This window comes from Ochotona curzoniae, unplaced genomic scaffold, assembly GCF_017591425.1.
Source record: "Ochotona curzoniae isolate NIBS_2020 unplaced genomic scaffold, NIBS_Ocur_1.0 contig_2688, whole genome shotgun sequence".
Classification (NCBI taxonomy): Eukaryota; Metazoa; Chordata; class Mammalia; order Lagomorpha; family Ochotonidae; genus Ochotona; species Ochotona curzoniae.
This window is the reverse complement of record NW_024465553.1, coordinates 6,000,055-6,017,015: the sequence shown is the minus strand read 5'-3', so window position 1 is coordinate 6,017,015 and position 16,961 is coordinate 6,000,055. Positions and strand designations below refer to the sequence as shown.

Sequence of the window (16,961 nt, the reverse complement as noted above, 5' to 3'; positions counted from 1 at the left end):
ATGTTTTTATACCAACCAGGGTAAAAATAAATAAAAATCAGCTCAATTCTCCAGAGGAAAAGAACTGAACCTGTTTCCCATAAGCCTCCACTGCTTCCTTTGCTCTCCATCACAAGTCTTTTGTATCAGTTTTGTCCAAATTCTGAACAGACGATCACAGGCTGTGCAGACAAGAGAGGAAGCCAGCAAACAAAACACTCTTGAGTAAACAGCATGAAACTGGAAGGTGACAGTCGTTGCTGCCGGGACAAAAACGAACTTGTGACGAGCTGTGTCCTTGTGTTGCAGTGTGGGACAGCGGCGATGGAGTGCGTGCGGCAGTACATCACCGAAGTGCTGGACTTCACGGCGGACATGCATACGCTGACCAAACTGAAGGTGAGGCAGTGCTCACTGCTCACTGCTTCCCTTCACAGATCGCAGGGACACTTAGACGCCACGTGCAATTTCGTGGTTCCCTAGGGAGGCATAGTAGCCCTTTGGAATTGAAACCCTGAAAGACTCAGGTCCTGTCCTGCAGGGACAGGAAGAAGAAAGGCGAGGCATGCGAGTGGCAGCAGCTGTGAGCATGGCTTTACTTTGGCTGTTAGTTAGTGACAGTGCCCTTATGAAAATATTATTCTTGTTTTGCTAATGTGGAAACTGAGGCTTAGGAGGAGAGAGGGACTTACTCAAAGTCACCTCGCAAGGAGTGCCAAGGTCAAGGTGGGAGCTGAGATCATTCTGGTTCTCTAGCTCCTCTTTTCTCACTCCACCACCTGGTGTCATTTAGCTACTTGGTCCTCTGTGTTCTCATTGGTCTAACAAACATTGCCTGCCGTTAATAGGCTTGATGTATGTGGGGAGCCTCCCATAAATTGTAACACACTGTACAAATGTAAGCCATTTAATACTTTTATCTGCAAGCAGTCTGTCTTCCTCAAGAAAGCTATCAAAGGGGATAGGTCGGAACTTAACTTTTGTGTGGACAAAGTCTCGGGGAAGTTGATGAGTTTATAGAGGGCTTGGCCAACTCTCAACCATGTCCCCCCCTGTGATTCCCCGGGGAGCTTTAACACTAGGAGTAGGAGGGGTCTGAGAAAGACCCTGAACGTAGGCGCAAAGAGCAGCCAGATGGGACCTGGCATTAATGACTCCTTTTTCAGTATTAATTATTTTCTTGTATGAAAGGTAGAGTGAAAGAGAGAATACCTTCCTTGCATCAGTCCACTCCATGGCCACAACAGCCAAGGCTGCTGTCACAGATCACTCACTGTGCCATCTCTGGCCCTGGGCTTATCTGTAACCCATTTTTCTGTAAACGTTTTGAATCACCTTCATAAATGCAAGGATAGGAGTGAAAATGCCATTTAGACAGATGGCATCCATGATCTGCCAGCCCAGTGATCCCTAAACCCCTCGTCAGCCAGTCGGATGCTAGTTCCTGGTGCTGCGTCCATTCCCCACGCTTAAGTACATAGAGAAACACTCTGAGCTTGCTTGGCAAACACTTTTGAAAATAGTAAGAGGGATCCATGATAATGAGAAGATTGAGGACTGCAGATGTTATGTGATTGGAAAAATCAAGTGACAAGGGGCTGTCTGAGGCCAGATGACTGTTTAGGGCAGAACTAGGTTCTAGAACCCAGTTTGCAGCTTCCAGTTCAAAAAAGAATGTCTTCAAATGTTAATCAATAAATATGCTTTCAGCACCGACGGCATGCCTGGCCCTGATTTGGGCATTGGAGTTATAATGATGAACAAAAACAGATGGGGGTAGGGGGATGCCTTCATTTAATTTGTATGAACAGAAACCAGGTTTAACAAGCACATCTCACAAGCCAGAGTAATACTGTGACTCCTGCTTGTTCTGAAGAATGGGTAGAGAGCAGCCTGCACATGCTGAGGGCACTCAGAGAAGGCTTCCCCGTGGGTATGGTATGAGTTGGGATGTGAGTCACCGCCGGAGCAGCTTTTCAGTGGGCGGGGACACGTGGAGCCTGTACCGCTGGAGCCGCAGAGGGAAGGGGCAAGGAGCAGAGCTCATTCTAGCTTTATAGAACATCCTAAGGAGTGTTTTGCTCTATGTCCTAAAGATAGTGGGGGTCCTCAACAGGTGGTAGGCTCCAGTGAATGAAAGGAGAGGGAAGAAAGATAATCCGGGTCTTACACAATGCTGTTTGGTTTTGTAGAGCCACATGAAGACATGTTCCCAGCCTTTGCACGAAGATACCTTTGGTGGACATCTCAAAGTTGGGCTAGCTCAGATTGCAGCAATGGAAATCTCCAGGGGCAACCACAGAGATAACAAAGCTGTGATCCGCTACCTGCCTTGGCTCTACCACCCTCCTTCGGCAATGCAGCAAGGGTAAGACCCTCGTAAGGCAGGAGGGGCCGCTAAGCTGCCTGGTGAGAGTGAAACATGGCTCAGGTGGTTTGTTTGTCTGGTTCCCACTACCACAAGGAAAGAGCTGAGTCTGGGAACTCTTAAAGAAAAGAGGCTTATTTGGCTTCTAACTCTGAAGGTTCAAGGGTATGATACTGGCTTTTACTCATTTCTGATAAGAGTCTCAGCATGGGTGGCATCATAGCTGTAGGGTGCCTGTGGGAAGGCATAGATCCCATGGCCAGACAGTAAGTCAGAGTGACAAATGTCGCCCCCTAGGAGAACGGCCTTCCTTCCTTCCTGAGCTGTGTTCCCAGTGAACCAGGCTCCACCTCTTGAAGGTCCCACCATCTCCACGCCTCCCTGCTGAGGACCAAGTTTCCAACTTATGCATTCTGGGAGGACATGTGAGACACGCAGGGAGGGAAACAAGCTGAGGCTGCTGCCGTTTTACTTGCTGGCCTGGAGCAATTGGGACCTGCTGCCAGCAAAAGAAACACACTCTGCTGCAGAGTGTCAGTGATCCTGGAGGATGCGATCCTTCATCCCAGCCAGCTCAGAAAATTAATGGGCCCTATTGAGCACTTCCCTGGCCTCCGCCTCCAAGCAGCTTAGCGATAGCAGGGATGAAACAGAACAGGTGCTAGCCCCCCCACCCCATCCTGTTTCTTAAGGGGATTAGAAAGGAGGGCAGGGCGTCTGGGCCAGTTTCCTCAGATTCAGACAGGCCTGGACCTGCTGTCTGGCATGGTGAGCCTTCCTGGCTAACGGGGCAGTTTAGAGGGCAGCGAGGAGGGTGGAGAACACTTGCTGTTGGTGAGCAGGAACGTGCGTACCTGTGTGTGACGCCTTCTCCTCTGTCCTGCCACTCTGTCAGAGATGTCACAGAGGACATTTTTTTAAGAGAATACTTGTTTTTATTTTATTTTATTTAAATTGCAAAGAGAGAGACAGACAGAGGTCTCCCACCCACTGGTTCAACACCACCCTCTCAAATGCCAGCTATATCAAAGGCTGGCCCCCATGGAAACCAGGAGCCTGGAAGCCACTCCAGGTCTCACACACGGGTGGCAGGGACCCAAGTGTTAGAGCCACCACTGCTGCCTCTCAGTGTGTGCGTTAACAGGAAATTCCGCTGGACTCAACAGTGGGGCTAGAATAGAAAAGGGGAGATGGGCGCAAACTCAGGCACTCCAAATAGATGTAGGCATGCCAAGTGGTATCTTAACTGCTGTGCCAAACCCCAGCTCCTGGAGAAGAATTTCCCAACAAGTCAAAAGAGAATTTCAGAAGAGGAACTAATCCAAGCATCAGATGCCATTACCGCAGGTGTCACGGAAGCTTGTGTTTTGCTGCGAAGCTGGCGGGAGGAGAGTGGAGAAGCCCTTGGCTGCCTGGGCCCTTCATTTTCAGGGATTGCCGGCAGGGCTGCACTTCTCACCCCTCCCTTTAGGACACACCCAGCGACACGGTCAATGTACTCATCGTGATCCCTTCCTTCTTGCCCCACAGACCTAAGGAATTCATCGAGTGCGTCTCCCACATCCGCCTGTTGTCCTGGTTGCTCCTGGGCTCGCTCACTCACAATGCGGTGTGCCCAAACTCCTCTTCGCCCTGCCTCCCCATACCTCTGGATGCGGGATCCCACATCGCAGACCACCTGATTGTGATCCTGATTGGATTCCCAGAGCAATCAAAGGTAAGTGATTCCAGTGGGATCAAGACCATGTGCATCCAAATTGCTAATGGAGACTCTTATCAGCTAATTATGTTTCTTTTGAGAAGAAATTGCATCTTATCTTTTGCCTCCTGGAGAGGTTGGAAAAGCAACCTTGTGTTAATGTCTTATTTAAAGTTGTTTAAATTCACTGTCCTTTGTTTCTCCCCTTAAATTGTCTTCCTGCCTCCTTTTATGGAGATAAATTATGAGGGTAAAAGCCTGAGTTGTATCCCTAGGCATTGCTGTCTCAAAGTTAGTGAGCCTACATGAAAAAATGAGAATTCCTAGCTGGGTTTTCAGAACCAGGGATGAAGTGGGAAGGAGAGATGGGCCCCGTCTCCTACTTCAGGCCCTGTCTGTGCAGTTCAAATCCCAGGTGTCGGAAGTTGTGAAAGGAAAACAAGAAGGTCGGTTGGGAACTCGGAAGGGCACACACTGGGTTCATCTCCTCAGAGGAGCTCTGTGAATTGTGATGACGGATGCTGTGCTTAAGGGAGTCGAGTGAACCCCAGGCAGGCATCAGTTGTGAACTTGTACAAGCAAACCAGACACAGCGGTGCTCATCAGCTCCAGGAAGCCACAGGCCAGCCCTGGGAGGCCCCAGCGCCCATCAGCTCCGGGGAGCCACAGGCCAGCCCTGGGAGGCCCCAGCGCCCATCAGCTCCGGGGAGCCACAGGCCAGCCCTGGGAGGCCCCAGCGCCCATCAGCTCCGGGGAGCCACAGGCCAGCCCTGGGAGGCCTGGTGCATTCTGGGAGAGCTGTGATTTAGGCCTGAAGGAGCTGATTGTGCAGTGAACTGAGCACCCAGCCGAGCCACCTGCATGATGTTGGCAGAAAGAATTAGGCACTCACTTCCTAATATTGCCACCCAGATATTTTTCTTTTTAATTTTTTATTGATTATTTTTTGAGATAGTACTCCATTCGGCTCCATTAAATAAAGGGTGAGATCAATAAAAAGCAAAAAGATTCTGGTCCAACAAGAATACAGGCCAGGACTGTACACAGTACTCAAAGGAAAAGCAGTTCAATCCCATTCATGGGCATTTTTAAGTAGTCACAAAATCACTGAAACTATGGGAATATGTAATTCCTCCCAATTTGCTTGACCAAGAGTTAAAACAAAGGTTGAACTAAAACACACACACACACACGCATTGTATTTGCAGCAAAACTGTTTCATTTCTAACTCTAAACTTGCCATTTTATGGTCTGAAAAAAAAGGTTACTTTAACTCTCTGAGCTTCATCTGTAGAATAGCTGGTGGTGGGAGTAGTTGGAGAATTTGAGGGCTGTCGGAGGCAAGACCTTCCCTGGGCCTCCGCGGGGAGCATTACAGCTAATGCTTGGTCCACACCCAGCAGTGGCATCTGTGGGTGCTGGCCAGGGCATTCCCCTGTGCACCCCTACCCCCTTGCTCCTCCTCCGGTTCTCAGAAAAGGCTACTCTGGCTGCATTTAATAAACGAGGAAGTGTCCTCACGTGGCAAGTGGATTGACTTTCCTAATGTGATGTGGGAACAGGGCCTGTGACTTTGATGAAAGCCACCGGGGCTGGGCAGATTACCGCAGTCAGGTGCTCCCCCACGGAAGAGCTGCCCCATTCCCTGGGTAGCGGCGGGGGAGGGAGTGCTCTGACCAGGGGAAGCACTGTGTCTGCAGCTGGTGAGTCACGGATCTGTAGCTTAGAGGTTTCCACGCAGCATTGGCGCTGGCGGGCTCCGGGACAGGGAGAGGGCCGATGCCTCCGGGAAGCCCCACCCCAGCCGCAGCACACCTGCCTGCTTCCTTCCCAGACCTCCGTGCTACACATGTGCTCGCTCTTCCACGCCTTCATCTTCGCTCAGCTCTGGACCGTGTATTGCGAGCAAAGCGCCGTCGCCACAAATGTGCAGAACCAGAATGAATTCAGCTTCACGGCCATCTTGACGGCGTTGGAGTTTTGGAGCAGGGTCACTCCCAGCATCCTGCAGCTCATGGCCCATAACAAAGTGGTGAGTTCTCTGGGCAGTGACCTTTCTCCTCTCCCTCCCCGAGTGTCTGCGGCCCCGGGTGTAAGAGGACATGCTAGAATCGGGATTTTGTTACCTGTGATGGTGGCTGCTCCACTTCCCAAGAGTCTCTGATGAAAACCAACCAAGCAAGCAATAGTTGGTGGCATTGCACATCATGGTCTCTATGCCTATGAACAATACAGTGACCTTTGGGAAGTGCTGAGAAGTGCTGAGAGAGTAATTTTTTTTTTTTTTTTTTTTTTTACCTACTCTGTCTCTCTCTCTCTCTCACGGGCACACACATACAAACACAAATTACTTCTATGTAAGGCCATGCAGATGTCAAAGGGCTTGATTTAACCATTCCATGCTACATACTTAGCACTAGAACATTGGGTTGTATACAATAGACATACAGAATCAATCCAGAAAGCCAGTCCATTCATTACAAGCCTGTCTGTCTCATCTGCCTGGGGCCAACTGAAACATATGTGAGGTTTCTACACATAAGGGTTGTCCATGCACTATAAAGAAAGTGGCCTGGGAATGAACTACATGTTCTTTTCAGGTCTGCAAGTAATTTGGGAAAACCTTGGGCAGATGAGGTCATTTTTTTCGTGGTTTCCAAGGAGCTAGACCTCAGTTGTTCGCTGTCTGTGCTCAAAACCTTCTCCCCTTTCGGAGTTGTCCTTGTGAGGACCTCAGGCTTCAGACCCAGGACCATTGCTCCCCACATCCCCCCGGGGCTGGCTGCTCACAGGCCACCTGGGAAACATCTGGGTGTGTCTGGCCAGAGCTGACTTTGTGCCACTAGCTTGGGCTGGTCCTTGTGGAATTGAGAGGAAAGGGCACATGCAAGGTATTGGCATGGGAAGTCTTTGCTTGCTTTTGCAGCAGTCAAGGTCTTGTTTATGGGCACACTAGCAGTGCCATTCTCTTGTTTCTTTCTAAGAGGTGTTTTTTTTTTTTTTTAATTTAAGAGATTTAGATATAAATAAGGAAAAGGAGAGAAGAATGGAGGAAACAGGGGTGGGGGGGGAGAGAAAGAGAGAATTTTCCATGCACTTGTTTACTCCCCAAATGGTTGCAACAGCTAGGGTTGGGTCCGGCCAAGGCCAGGAGCCAGGATCTCTCCAGTTCTCCCACCTGGACACAGGGGCCCAAGGACTTGTGCCATCTGTGCTGCTCTTTCATGCACATTAACAGGGAGCTGGGTTGTATGTAAAGTGACAGGACTTGAGCTGGCATCTCAGGCAGGACCTCAACGTGCTATGCCACAATGCCAGTCTAAGAGTAGCCCTCTTCTGTAGGGGTTGAAGGGCATCATGGTGATACTCCAGTGTGCCCAGAAATCCATTACTGCACTGTCCACTGTGACAGGCATTCAGAACATGATTTTCTTTTTTTTACTTCACTGTATGTCAAAAACAATGTCTTCTTTCAGCTCCATTTGGAAAGTTCATGGAGACTACATTGTTTAAAAAAAAAACTGTGCATTTTTTTAAAAAGATTTATTTTTATTTTTATTGGAAAGGCGGATATACAGAGAGGAGAGACAGAGAGGAAGATCTTCCATCCGATCATTCATTCCCCAAGTGAGCGCAACGGCCGATGCTATGCCGATCCGAAGCCAGGAGCCTCTTCTGGGTCTCCCATGCAGGTGTAGGGTCCCAAAGCTTTGAGCCGTCCTCGACTGCTTTCCCGGGCCACAGGCAGGGAGCTGGAAGGGAAGCGGGGCTGCCGGGATTAGAACCAGCGCCCATATGGGATCCCGGGCGTGCAAGGTAAGGACCTTAACCACTGTGCCACTGCGCCAGGCCCTGTGCATTTTTTATGTTATTAAATATGTTTTAATATGTTATTTTTTTAAATGTGCCACAGGAGTGGCAAGGACACAGTGCTTGAGTCATTACCCACCACACCAGGGTGTACAGGAACAGATACAAATGGATCAGGAGCAGAGTAGCTGGGACTTAGCACTGGAAGTGTGTACCCCAAGCAGTGAGCTAACCACAAGTATTGTCAAATACTTGTCCACAGAGAGATGTTGTAGTTAAAGGAAATGCATGTTAGGGTTGGTTCATGGAGAGTTCTAGCTGCTGTCCAGAGGACTCACATTGGTTGGGTCAGAGTCTGTGACTAATGAGAATGTCAATATCCAATATCCTAGTCTGTTGCTTTGTACAATCAGTGAAACTAGGACCTTGAGCTTAAACTAGAATTTTACATTTTCTTCTGGGAGCCGGTTTTGTGGTATGGTGGGTGAAGTCACTGCCTACAGTGCTGGCATCTCCAGCCAGAGTGATAGATTAAGTTCCAGCAGCTCCTCTTGCAGTTGTTTCCTGAATAGCATCTGGGAAGGCAGTACAATGGCCCAAGTACTGGGACACCTGGAATCCACATGGGAGACCCGGATGGAGTTCTTGACTTAAGCCCAGCCCAGCATTAGCTGTTTCAACCGTTTCAGGAGGGAACCAGCGGATGGAAGATCTTTTTCTCTCTCTTTTTGTTCATTACCCTATATCACTTTACCCTTCAAATAAATAAAATAGATCTTTTTTTTTTTAAAAAAAAAGCCCTTCTTCTATTGCCATTGCTTTTTAATGTCTTTTAATATTCAAATGTTACAAATTAATTTGTTAGGAGTCAATTTGAAGCAAATGATGTTCCAAATGAGTTCAAATGAATTTTAGCCTGGGGATGTTGTCAAGCCGCATAAGCCAATCTTGTCAAACCCTACCCGCCCCCCCCCCCCCCCCCCCGTGTGTTTAAGCTCAGCCTTGGGAATTGGCAGCCTTACATGTCAAGTGTAGTGTACTTCTGAACATGCTAGGTGCAGCAGCGTTGAGCATCAGAGTGAGCGCTGCTGTGCATCATCAGGTCATCCTCCCTGATGCTGAGGCATCACTCAGAACACTCCGGCTGGAGAGAAGGATGGGAGCAGAAGCCACTCTCCTCTGGCGTGACTCCCAGTATGGAGCAGGTTAGCGACACTGAAGCCTGAGTTCACCTGCAGCTCTCCACTGCCCTTACAAATCCTACTTCTGGATTCAAGTTCAGAGGTGAATGAGCACCACTGCCCCCACGGTCATTACGCAGGAATGTCTCCTGGGTACTAGATAACGGTTGTGTGTGGCTGTCGACCGGTCTGCAAGTTTTACCTCTTGTTAGGAGTGGACCTGACTTTCCTGTTTGTTGTTTCAGATGGTAGAAATGGTGTGTCTCCATGTGATTAGTTTAATGGAGGCATTACAAGAATGCAATTCAACCATTTTTGTCAAGGTAGGAAAATCTTACAATTTTTACAGACTGTTTCTTATTGCTAAAAACAAATGTGGATTTATTTTGAGTGTGCTTTCTAAAGAGGAAAGCAGTGTGGTTTGGTTTTAATATTCAGAATTGGGGCTGGAGAAATCAAGCTCCTGTACCAACCTTTTATGAACGGACACTGTGTTCTGCTCTACTGCTGTGCCGCTGTGACCAGCTGCACAGGTGCAATGTGAGAACAGAGTGCACGAAGTGAGATATTACCTGGGAACAGGGCGCTGGCAATGACTCTAGACTCATACCAATTGCTGAGTGATACTTTTCCTTTTGAAAGATATCCAGAAAAATCAAGAAAAATAGCCTGTAATTGCCTGCCTTTGGTATCTGGTGCTTTTCTTGAAGATTAATTAATTTAGTTCCAAATGCTATTACTTTAAATCATTATACAGTGTTTGAAAGTAATTCAAAGCACTTGTTATCTGCCTGAGGATGTTGGAAGCAGACTAATGTTATTTAAAAAAATGAGAGTCCAGGATGAGATAGATTCCCACTTGCTCTGTTTCCCCGCTTTTTCTTCTCCTTCCTGCCAGTCTGCCTACTTGTCCCACTGCCCCACGCCCCTTCCCTTGCATCTGTGTTCTGTCCTCTTGCCCACCCACTCCGCCACCTCCTGTTTCCCTCCTGGGCTAACCGCCCTCTTGTTAAAGATGCTCGTCCTGCAAATTGTGCTGAAGCAAAGTAGCCCTGTAGAGGAGACTTGATCACCGCGGTGGAAGTTCATTGGTTCAAGAGGGACAGGTAGACCTTTCTCAGCCTGATAGAGCGAAAGTCAACACTGTGAGAGATACTGCATCCCTGACCGTTAACTGGTTATAACTGACTGTTTCTATGGGAATATGAATTCCGTTCAGCAAACCATACCTATTCAAAGTCAATGGTTTCATTTGTCCTGACTTAAATCACACCCACGGAACTTTCGAGATCACATGTCCGACTTCTCCACAAGTTTCCTTCTACCCATGTAAGATCACTCTCTTCTTCCATTTCTTTCTCCAGGTCATTACTGCTTTGTTTTCTGTCAGTATAGTTAGTTGGAACTTTCTAGAATTTCCTGTAAATGGGTTTATATAATACACATTTTTAACCTGCCTTCTTCTGAGCACAGTAATTGTTTGAAATTAACCCATGATATGCATGTGTTAATAGACCATTTCTGAGGAATATCCAGTTGTAGGGATATACCACATTTTATATTATCTATTGATAGGTTGATTGGTAATTCTGGGATATTACAAATCAAGCTGCTATGAATGTCCACATGTAAGCCTTTGTGTGCATCTATGCTTTTAGCTCTGTTGAGTATGGGAGTAGAATAGGCAATAAGAAGCTACATATTGAACTTTAAAATATTAGCCAATTGTTTTCCGGAATGATCATGCCTTGTTATGTTCAGACTAGAAGTGTTTGAGCATTCCAGCCTCTTCCTAGCTTTGACATAGTTCAGTCAGTCTTGAATGTCAGTTATCCTAAGTGTTATGAACTGTGTTTTTAAATAGTTTTTGCTCTATTGACAAATGATGTTAAGCATTCTTTCATGTGCCAGCTTGCTGTCCATATATCTGCTTGGTGATGTGTCTGTTAAAATTATTTCTTCCCAGGTTGGGTTTTCTTCTTATTTTATTTTGAGATATAAGTCAGCTATGAGGAGACTTGCAAAGACCGTCTCGGCGGCTTGCCTTTTTGCTCTTTAGACAGTATTTTGGCAGAGTCAAAGTTCTTAATTTTAATGGCAAACTGTTTGTCAGGGTTTTCTTTTATAAATCATGCTTTGATGTTTTATTTTTTAAAACTTTGCCTAATCCAGGATCACTTCTCTCTTCTCCCTGTTACTTTCTGTCCGTGATCCGCTTTAAGTTGCCTTTGTGATATGGTGTACCGGTGGATTGAGACCAGTTACTCTAACAGCATTGTTAGAAACATTACCCTTTTCCCATAATTGCCTTCGAGCTTTTGTGAAAAATCAACGAACCACGTGTATATGATTCTCTCTCTCTGGAATCTGAATTTTGTTTCTTTGATCTCCTTGTCTGTCTCTATGCCAGACTGTCAAAATGACTGTTTCTTTGCCTTGAAATTAGATGGTGTTAGTCTTCTAAATGTAGTCAGCCTTTTCAAAGTTAGTTTGACTATTCTATATCATTTGTGTGACTGTACATTTTAAATCAGCTTGTCAGTTTCAACAGAAATACTTCTGGGAGTCTTGCTCAGATTGCGTTTGAAGAGGATTGAGATCTTAACTGTAGTAAGCCCTCCAGTCCATGAACATGGTATGCTTCTCCATTTATGTCTTCTTTAACTTTTCTTGACAATATTTTATAGTTTTTCATATATATCTAGTGTTTTTGTTAAACTTAGAAAACAGTTGTGTTTATATGCTATGGTAAATAGTGTGGCTTCTTATATTTAAATTTCTGATTTTTCATTGCTAGTGTTTTGTGTGGAGTTTTGACTTTACTACATGTTAAGCCCATGTCTTAGTTCTATAGGTTTTTCTATGTCATGTGAAAATAAGATCATTTTTATTTCTTCCTTTTCAATCTTTGTAGCTTTTTTTTCTTTTTTAGATGTGTTTATCTAAAAGGCAGAGTTACACGGGGAGGGGGAAAAGAGCAATCTTCCACCCACTGATTCACTCCCCAAGTGGCTGCAGTGCCTGGGCTGGGCCAGGCTGAAGCCAGGAGCCTGGAACTTCATCCAGGTCTCTCACTTGGGCTTCAGAGGCCCAAGTACTTGAGCCATCTTCTGCCACTTTCTCAGGTGTATTAACAGGCAGCTGAATTGGAAATGGAACAGCTGAACTTAAACTGGCTGCTGGAGTAAACAGCATCTTACACAACCGCAGCTCTGTTTTGTTTCTTTTACAAAAGGTTGTTTATTTATTTACTTATTTGCTTGAAAAGCAGAATGACAGAAGTGGAGCTCTACCATCTGCTGGCTAACTCCCCAAATGCCCACAACAATTGGGTCTGTGACAGATCAGGAACCAGGAAACTCCATCCAGGTCTCCCACGTGATTGACAGGAACTCAAATACTTCATTCATGTTTTGCTTCCTTCCCATGTGCATTAGTAAGAAGCTGGTTCAGAAGCACACAGGCAGATTGAAGTGGGATATTGGCATGACAAGCAGGGGCTTAACCCCCTGTGCCACAGTGCCCATCCCATTTTGTTTGATTGTTCTGGCTAGATCCTACAGTCCAGGCTGAGTACAAGTGACACAAAGTGATACTTTGACTTATTCCCATTCCCAAGAGGAAAGCAATTGTACTTCCGTCACTAACTGTAGACACCGGCTGTCATTCCTTACGGATACCTTCAAACAGGCTGAGTACTGTTCTGCTCCTCTTCTGTCAGGAACTCTTGTAAGGAATGGATGCCAACTTTTTCAAACATGTTCTCAGTGTCCACTGAGATGGTCAAATGACCTTTCTGTTTTGACCGGTAGGGTGGTAAGTTGCCCTGGTGATTTTTGAATGTTAAGCCAGTCTGTGTTCCCGAGACAAACCATACTTGCCCTTTTTGTATCTTGCTGAATTCAATTTGCTGACTTTTAAAAACAATTTTTGCATCGATGTTCATGAGGGATTTTGAAATGTAATTTTCTTGCCCTAACTATATTTGTCTTTAGAATCAGGGTGTTGCTGGCCCCGTAGAATGACTGGGGAAGTCATTCTTTTCTGCTTTTTGAAGAAGTTTATGTAGAACTGGTATTTTTTCTCTCTTCGATATTTGGTAGAATTCATCTGGAATTATCTGAGCTTAGAATTTTTTTTTTTTTTGCAGAACGATTTTAAATGATGAATTCAATTTTTAAAGTAGATACAGGGTTAATCAAGTTATCAAGTTATTCTTGAGTGAACTTTGAGAGTTAATGTCTTTCAAGGGATTTGTGTTTTCATTTCATAAAAATAATCATTTCTTGGCATTAAATTGATTATATTATTCTTCCATTATACTTTTGATATTTGTAGGATCACTTTTTAAAGATTGATTTGTTTTTCTTGGAAAGTGAGATTCTCAAAGAGAGAAAGAGACAGAAAGATCTTCCGTCCATTGGTTCACTCCCCAAATGGCTGTAATTGTGGAGCTGAGCTCCAATACAAAGCCAGGAGCCAGGAGCTTCCTCTGGGTCTCCCACGTAGGTGTGGGGTCCCAAGGCTTGGGGGCCATCTTCAACTTCTTTTCCAGGCCGAAACAGAGAGCTGGATTGGAAGTGGAGCATCTAAGTTATGAACCGGTGCCCATATAGGATCCTGGCACGTGTAACCTGAAGATCTTGGCCGCTAGGCTACTGCACCAGGCCCCTTCTGTGAATTTTTAGTTATTGAAACATCTGTGTTTCAATTGTGGGCTTGTTTATCCTTTAAGGTCTAAAAGTTGTTGGTTTGTGTATAATGAAACTGTCTTTGGTGCATAAATGTTTGTGATTATTATGTTTCAGTGATGAGTTTAAAGTCTGAACTTCTCTTTGTGCTTGGTAATACAAAAGCAGCTTGTCTGATGTTTGTAAAAACAATCCAGGCTTTTTATGGTAATGTTAGAATAGTATATATAAATTTCAGTTCTTTTACTTTTAACCTTAACTATCTTTGAAAGATTTCTTATATAGAGTATACACTTTAATTTTACTTATTAAAAAACTCTAATCTGAAAGATTTTTTCCCTAGACTGTCTTTTATATAATGAGTTCTGTGACAATTTTAGGTTTAAATTCATTATCGTGCTCTCTCCCCCTACATTTCCTTCTAGTCTTTGTCTCTTATTCTCTCTTTTATTGTACCTTTTGGATTTTTAAAAAGATACTTATTTATTTAATTTTTTTGGAAAGTCAATAGTTACAGAGAGAGAGAGACTGTGCAGTTTTCTGTTGATTTGTATGATGCTGCAACAGCTGGTGCTGAACCTGTGCTAGGACTGAGCCTGTGCTGGGGCTGTGCTGGGCTGAGCCTGTGCTTGGGCTGTGCTGGGACTGAGCCTGTGCTGAGTCTGTGCTTGGGCTGTGCTGGACTGATCCTGTGCTGGGGGTGTGCTGGGCTGAACCTGTGCTGGGGCTGAGCCTGTGCTGGGCTGAGCCTGTGCTGGGGCTGTGCTGGGCTGAACCTGTGCTGGGGCTGAGCCTGAACTGTGGCCAGAGCAGAACTCAGTTACTAGGGCTGGGACACTTGCCTGCAAGGGTCAGCTTTGATGGGAAGCAGGACTTCAGGTAGAGCCAGGCATCACATCTAACCATTGCACGTGGGATATGGGCCTCTTAACTGCTAGGCTAACATGTCTGTCATACCTTTGACTACATTCATTTCATCCTTATGCTGAATTTTTGGATATAATTTCTACCTATTTGACTAGTTTCTTAATATGGAAATTGAAGTCATTATTAACTGCAGAATCACCTTCTTTTTAAATCCCAGTATTTAGTGCTTGGTTCTGTTAAGTACTGCTTTGTTTGCTTCCCCAGCCCAATTTTGATCTATTCTCACTTGCATTCAGTTAAAATTAGTTCCTAATTTCCATTTTGGTTTCTTTTTGAAACTCTAGAAGTGCATTTTTTATGTTTTTAGAAGTATGATTAGTGTATGTTTTAAACTTGATCGCAGTCTGCCTTCAAGGAATATAAAACACTCCGTATACTGAGTGAGAACTGCACAGCAGAGGCCTGCCATGACCTGATTCCTGGCTTTGTGCTATTGTTGTCATGCGTTTTGCTCCTATTTATGTTTTAAAGCAAACCATACGTCTCAAGTATCCGGCCTTAAATGACCAGTTATCTCATAAAGAGATGTTAAGTTTTCTACTTCTTCTTTGCTATTACTGCAACATCACATTTTCCCATCTTTAGAGCTCCTCAATCCTTTTCATTGATTTAAACCCCCAACTTTTATTATCTTTCCTTCTGCCCTGAGGACTTTCTGGTTCATTTCTTGTGCAAATCTTCCAGTGGTTAATTCGTTCAGCTTTTCTCCTCAGATGGAAAGTGTTTATCTTGCTTTCATTCTGGAAAGATGATTCCACTGGGTATTGGATTCAGATTGCCAGGGTTTTTCCTGCAGGAGTTGAGATGTTCCTTCTTCACCGTCTTCCCGCTTACATTATTTCCACCCTGAAATCCCTGCCCTACTTCTCTTTCCTGTCCGTCTGCAGAACGCCTGTGTGTGCTCACTACTTTGAAACTTTTGTTTTTGCACAGTCGGGTAGCAACTTGGTGAAGCCCCACTGCAGTGTGATTTGCCTATATGCTTCTTGGACTTGGCTTTGAGCTTCTTGATTCTGTGGATTCACAGGACCTTTTTTTCCCTCTGGATTTGGAAAGGATCAACCAGTGTTTCTTTGTGTGTTTCCTCAGTGCCTCTACTGAGTGTGCTCAACCTTTTCTCTTGTCTGGACCCTACTGAATGTAGTCGTAATGACTTCTTTAAGGTCCTTGTGTGCCGATACTAACAACTGTGTCATTTCTGCCCCTTTTGATGGATTTCTGTTCTGATTTTGGGTCACATTGCCCTGTTTCTTTGCATGCCTGGTCATCATTTCTTATCAGATTTTTGACACTGTCCATTTGCCTTTCTAGGCTCCTGGACATTTTCGCATTCATATAAATGTTTGGGCCATATTCTATAACAGTGAGATTATTCACAGATATTTTGTCCTTTTGAGGCTTGCTTCTCAGCCAGGTTGGGACGGTGGAGATGGCATTTTTCCTAGGGCTGCTTTTCTCACTACCACTGTGACGCCGCCGCCCCTGGCCTGGGGTGCCTCACCTGATGTTGTATGAACAGCATTTTCCCACTCCATCTGGCAGGAGCACTCTGTTGCTGGCTCTGCGATCTCCAGAGGTTTTACCCTCTTGATGCCTGTGGGTTGTTTCTGCTTGAGCCCCGGGCAGTTCTCTTCGCAGTGCGCACTCAGAGGGTCCCTCTGCAGATCTGCAGAGTTCACTGTGTGGGTGCAGTTCTCACCTCTCTGGTATCTGCCTCGCGCCCTCTACCCTTGGCATCTTATCCACTCAGGAAGACAGCCAGCCTCCCCCAGGCCTCTGCTCCCTTAGCCAGTGCCTGAAGACCCTCTGGGGCCAGTGGGGTCCCTGTACGTTCCCTCTCCTTTGGCGATCTCTAGCCTGCATGGCCAGATGCTTGGTATGTGAAAGCCATTGTTTCAGAAAGTTTGAGTTTTCCGTGGCTGCAGGCGGGAGGAAAAATCTGGTCTGTGTGATTCCAGTTTGGCTGAAGGACAAGACTTTACCACCAGTTTTGGCTTTGAGGGCTGCACTGAGCAGGGTGGGCTGAACGCAGTCCAACCATTCAGGAAATCTTCCACATTGTGCAGTGTGAACCAAGAGAAGAGTTTCCCACTTTTATTTGATGAAGAGCAACCTATGTAAAAATATTTTGTTCAGTCTTAGGGATATTATCTCTGGGGAGGAAAAATAACCCAGCCGACTTGATTATAACGTTTCAGAGTCCCCCCAAATCACATCTCATTTTCAATGATAGCATTGCAGGAGTTACTAGCAAAAAGGAGCAAAAATGAATAGTACTCAGGAAGTCAAATTAGCATTCCTGAAAT

At 45.5% G+C, this 16,961-nt stretch overlaps 1 protein-coding gene across 5 annotated transcripts in view; it reads left to right on the top strand.

Moving 5' to 3' along the window:
• The window catches only part of UNC79 (unc-79 homolog, NALCN channel complex subunit), a 210,975-nt gene that overhangs the window by 189,218 nt on the left and 4,796 nt on the right, over positions 1-16,961 (top strand). For all 5 annotated transcript variants that reach the window (XM_040975119.1, XM_040975118.1, XM_040975121.1 and 2 more), the window contains 5 exons: positions 289-378; positions 2,172-2,347; positions 3,878-4,064; positions 5,881-6,078; positions 9,283-9,360. In XM_040975119.1, coding sequence (XP_040831053.1) covers positions 289-378; positions 2,172-2,347; positions 3,878-4,064; positions 5,881-6,078; positions 9,283-9,360 — 729 coding nt within the window. The remainder of the gene's footprint in view (positions 1-288; positions 379-2,171; positions 2,348-3,877; positions 4,065-5,880; positions 6,079-9,282; positions 9,361-16,961) is intronic.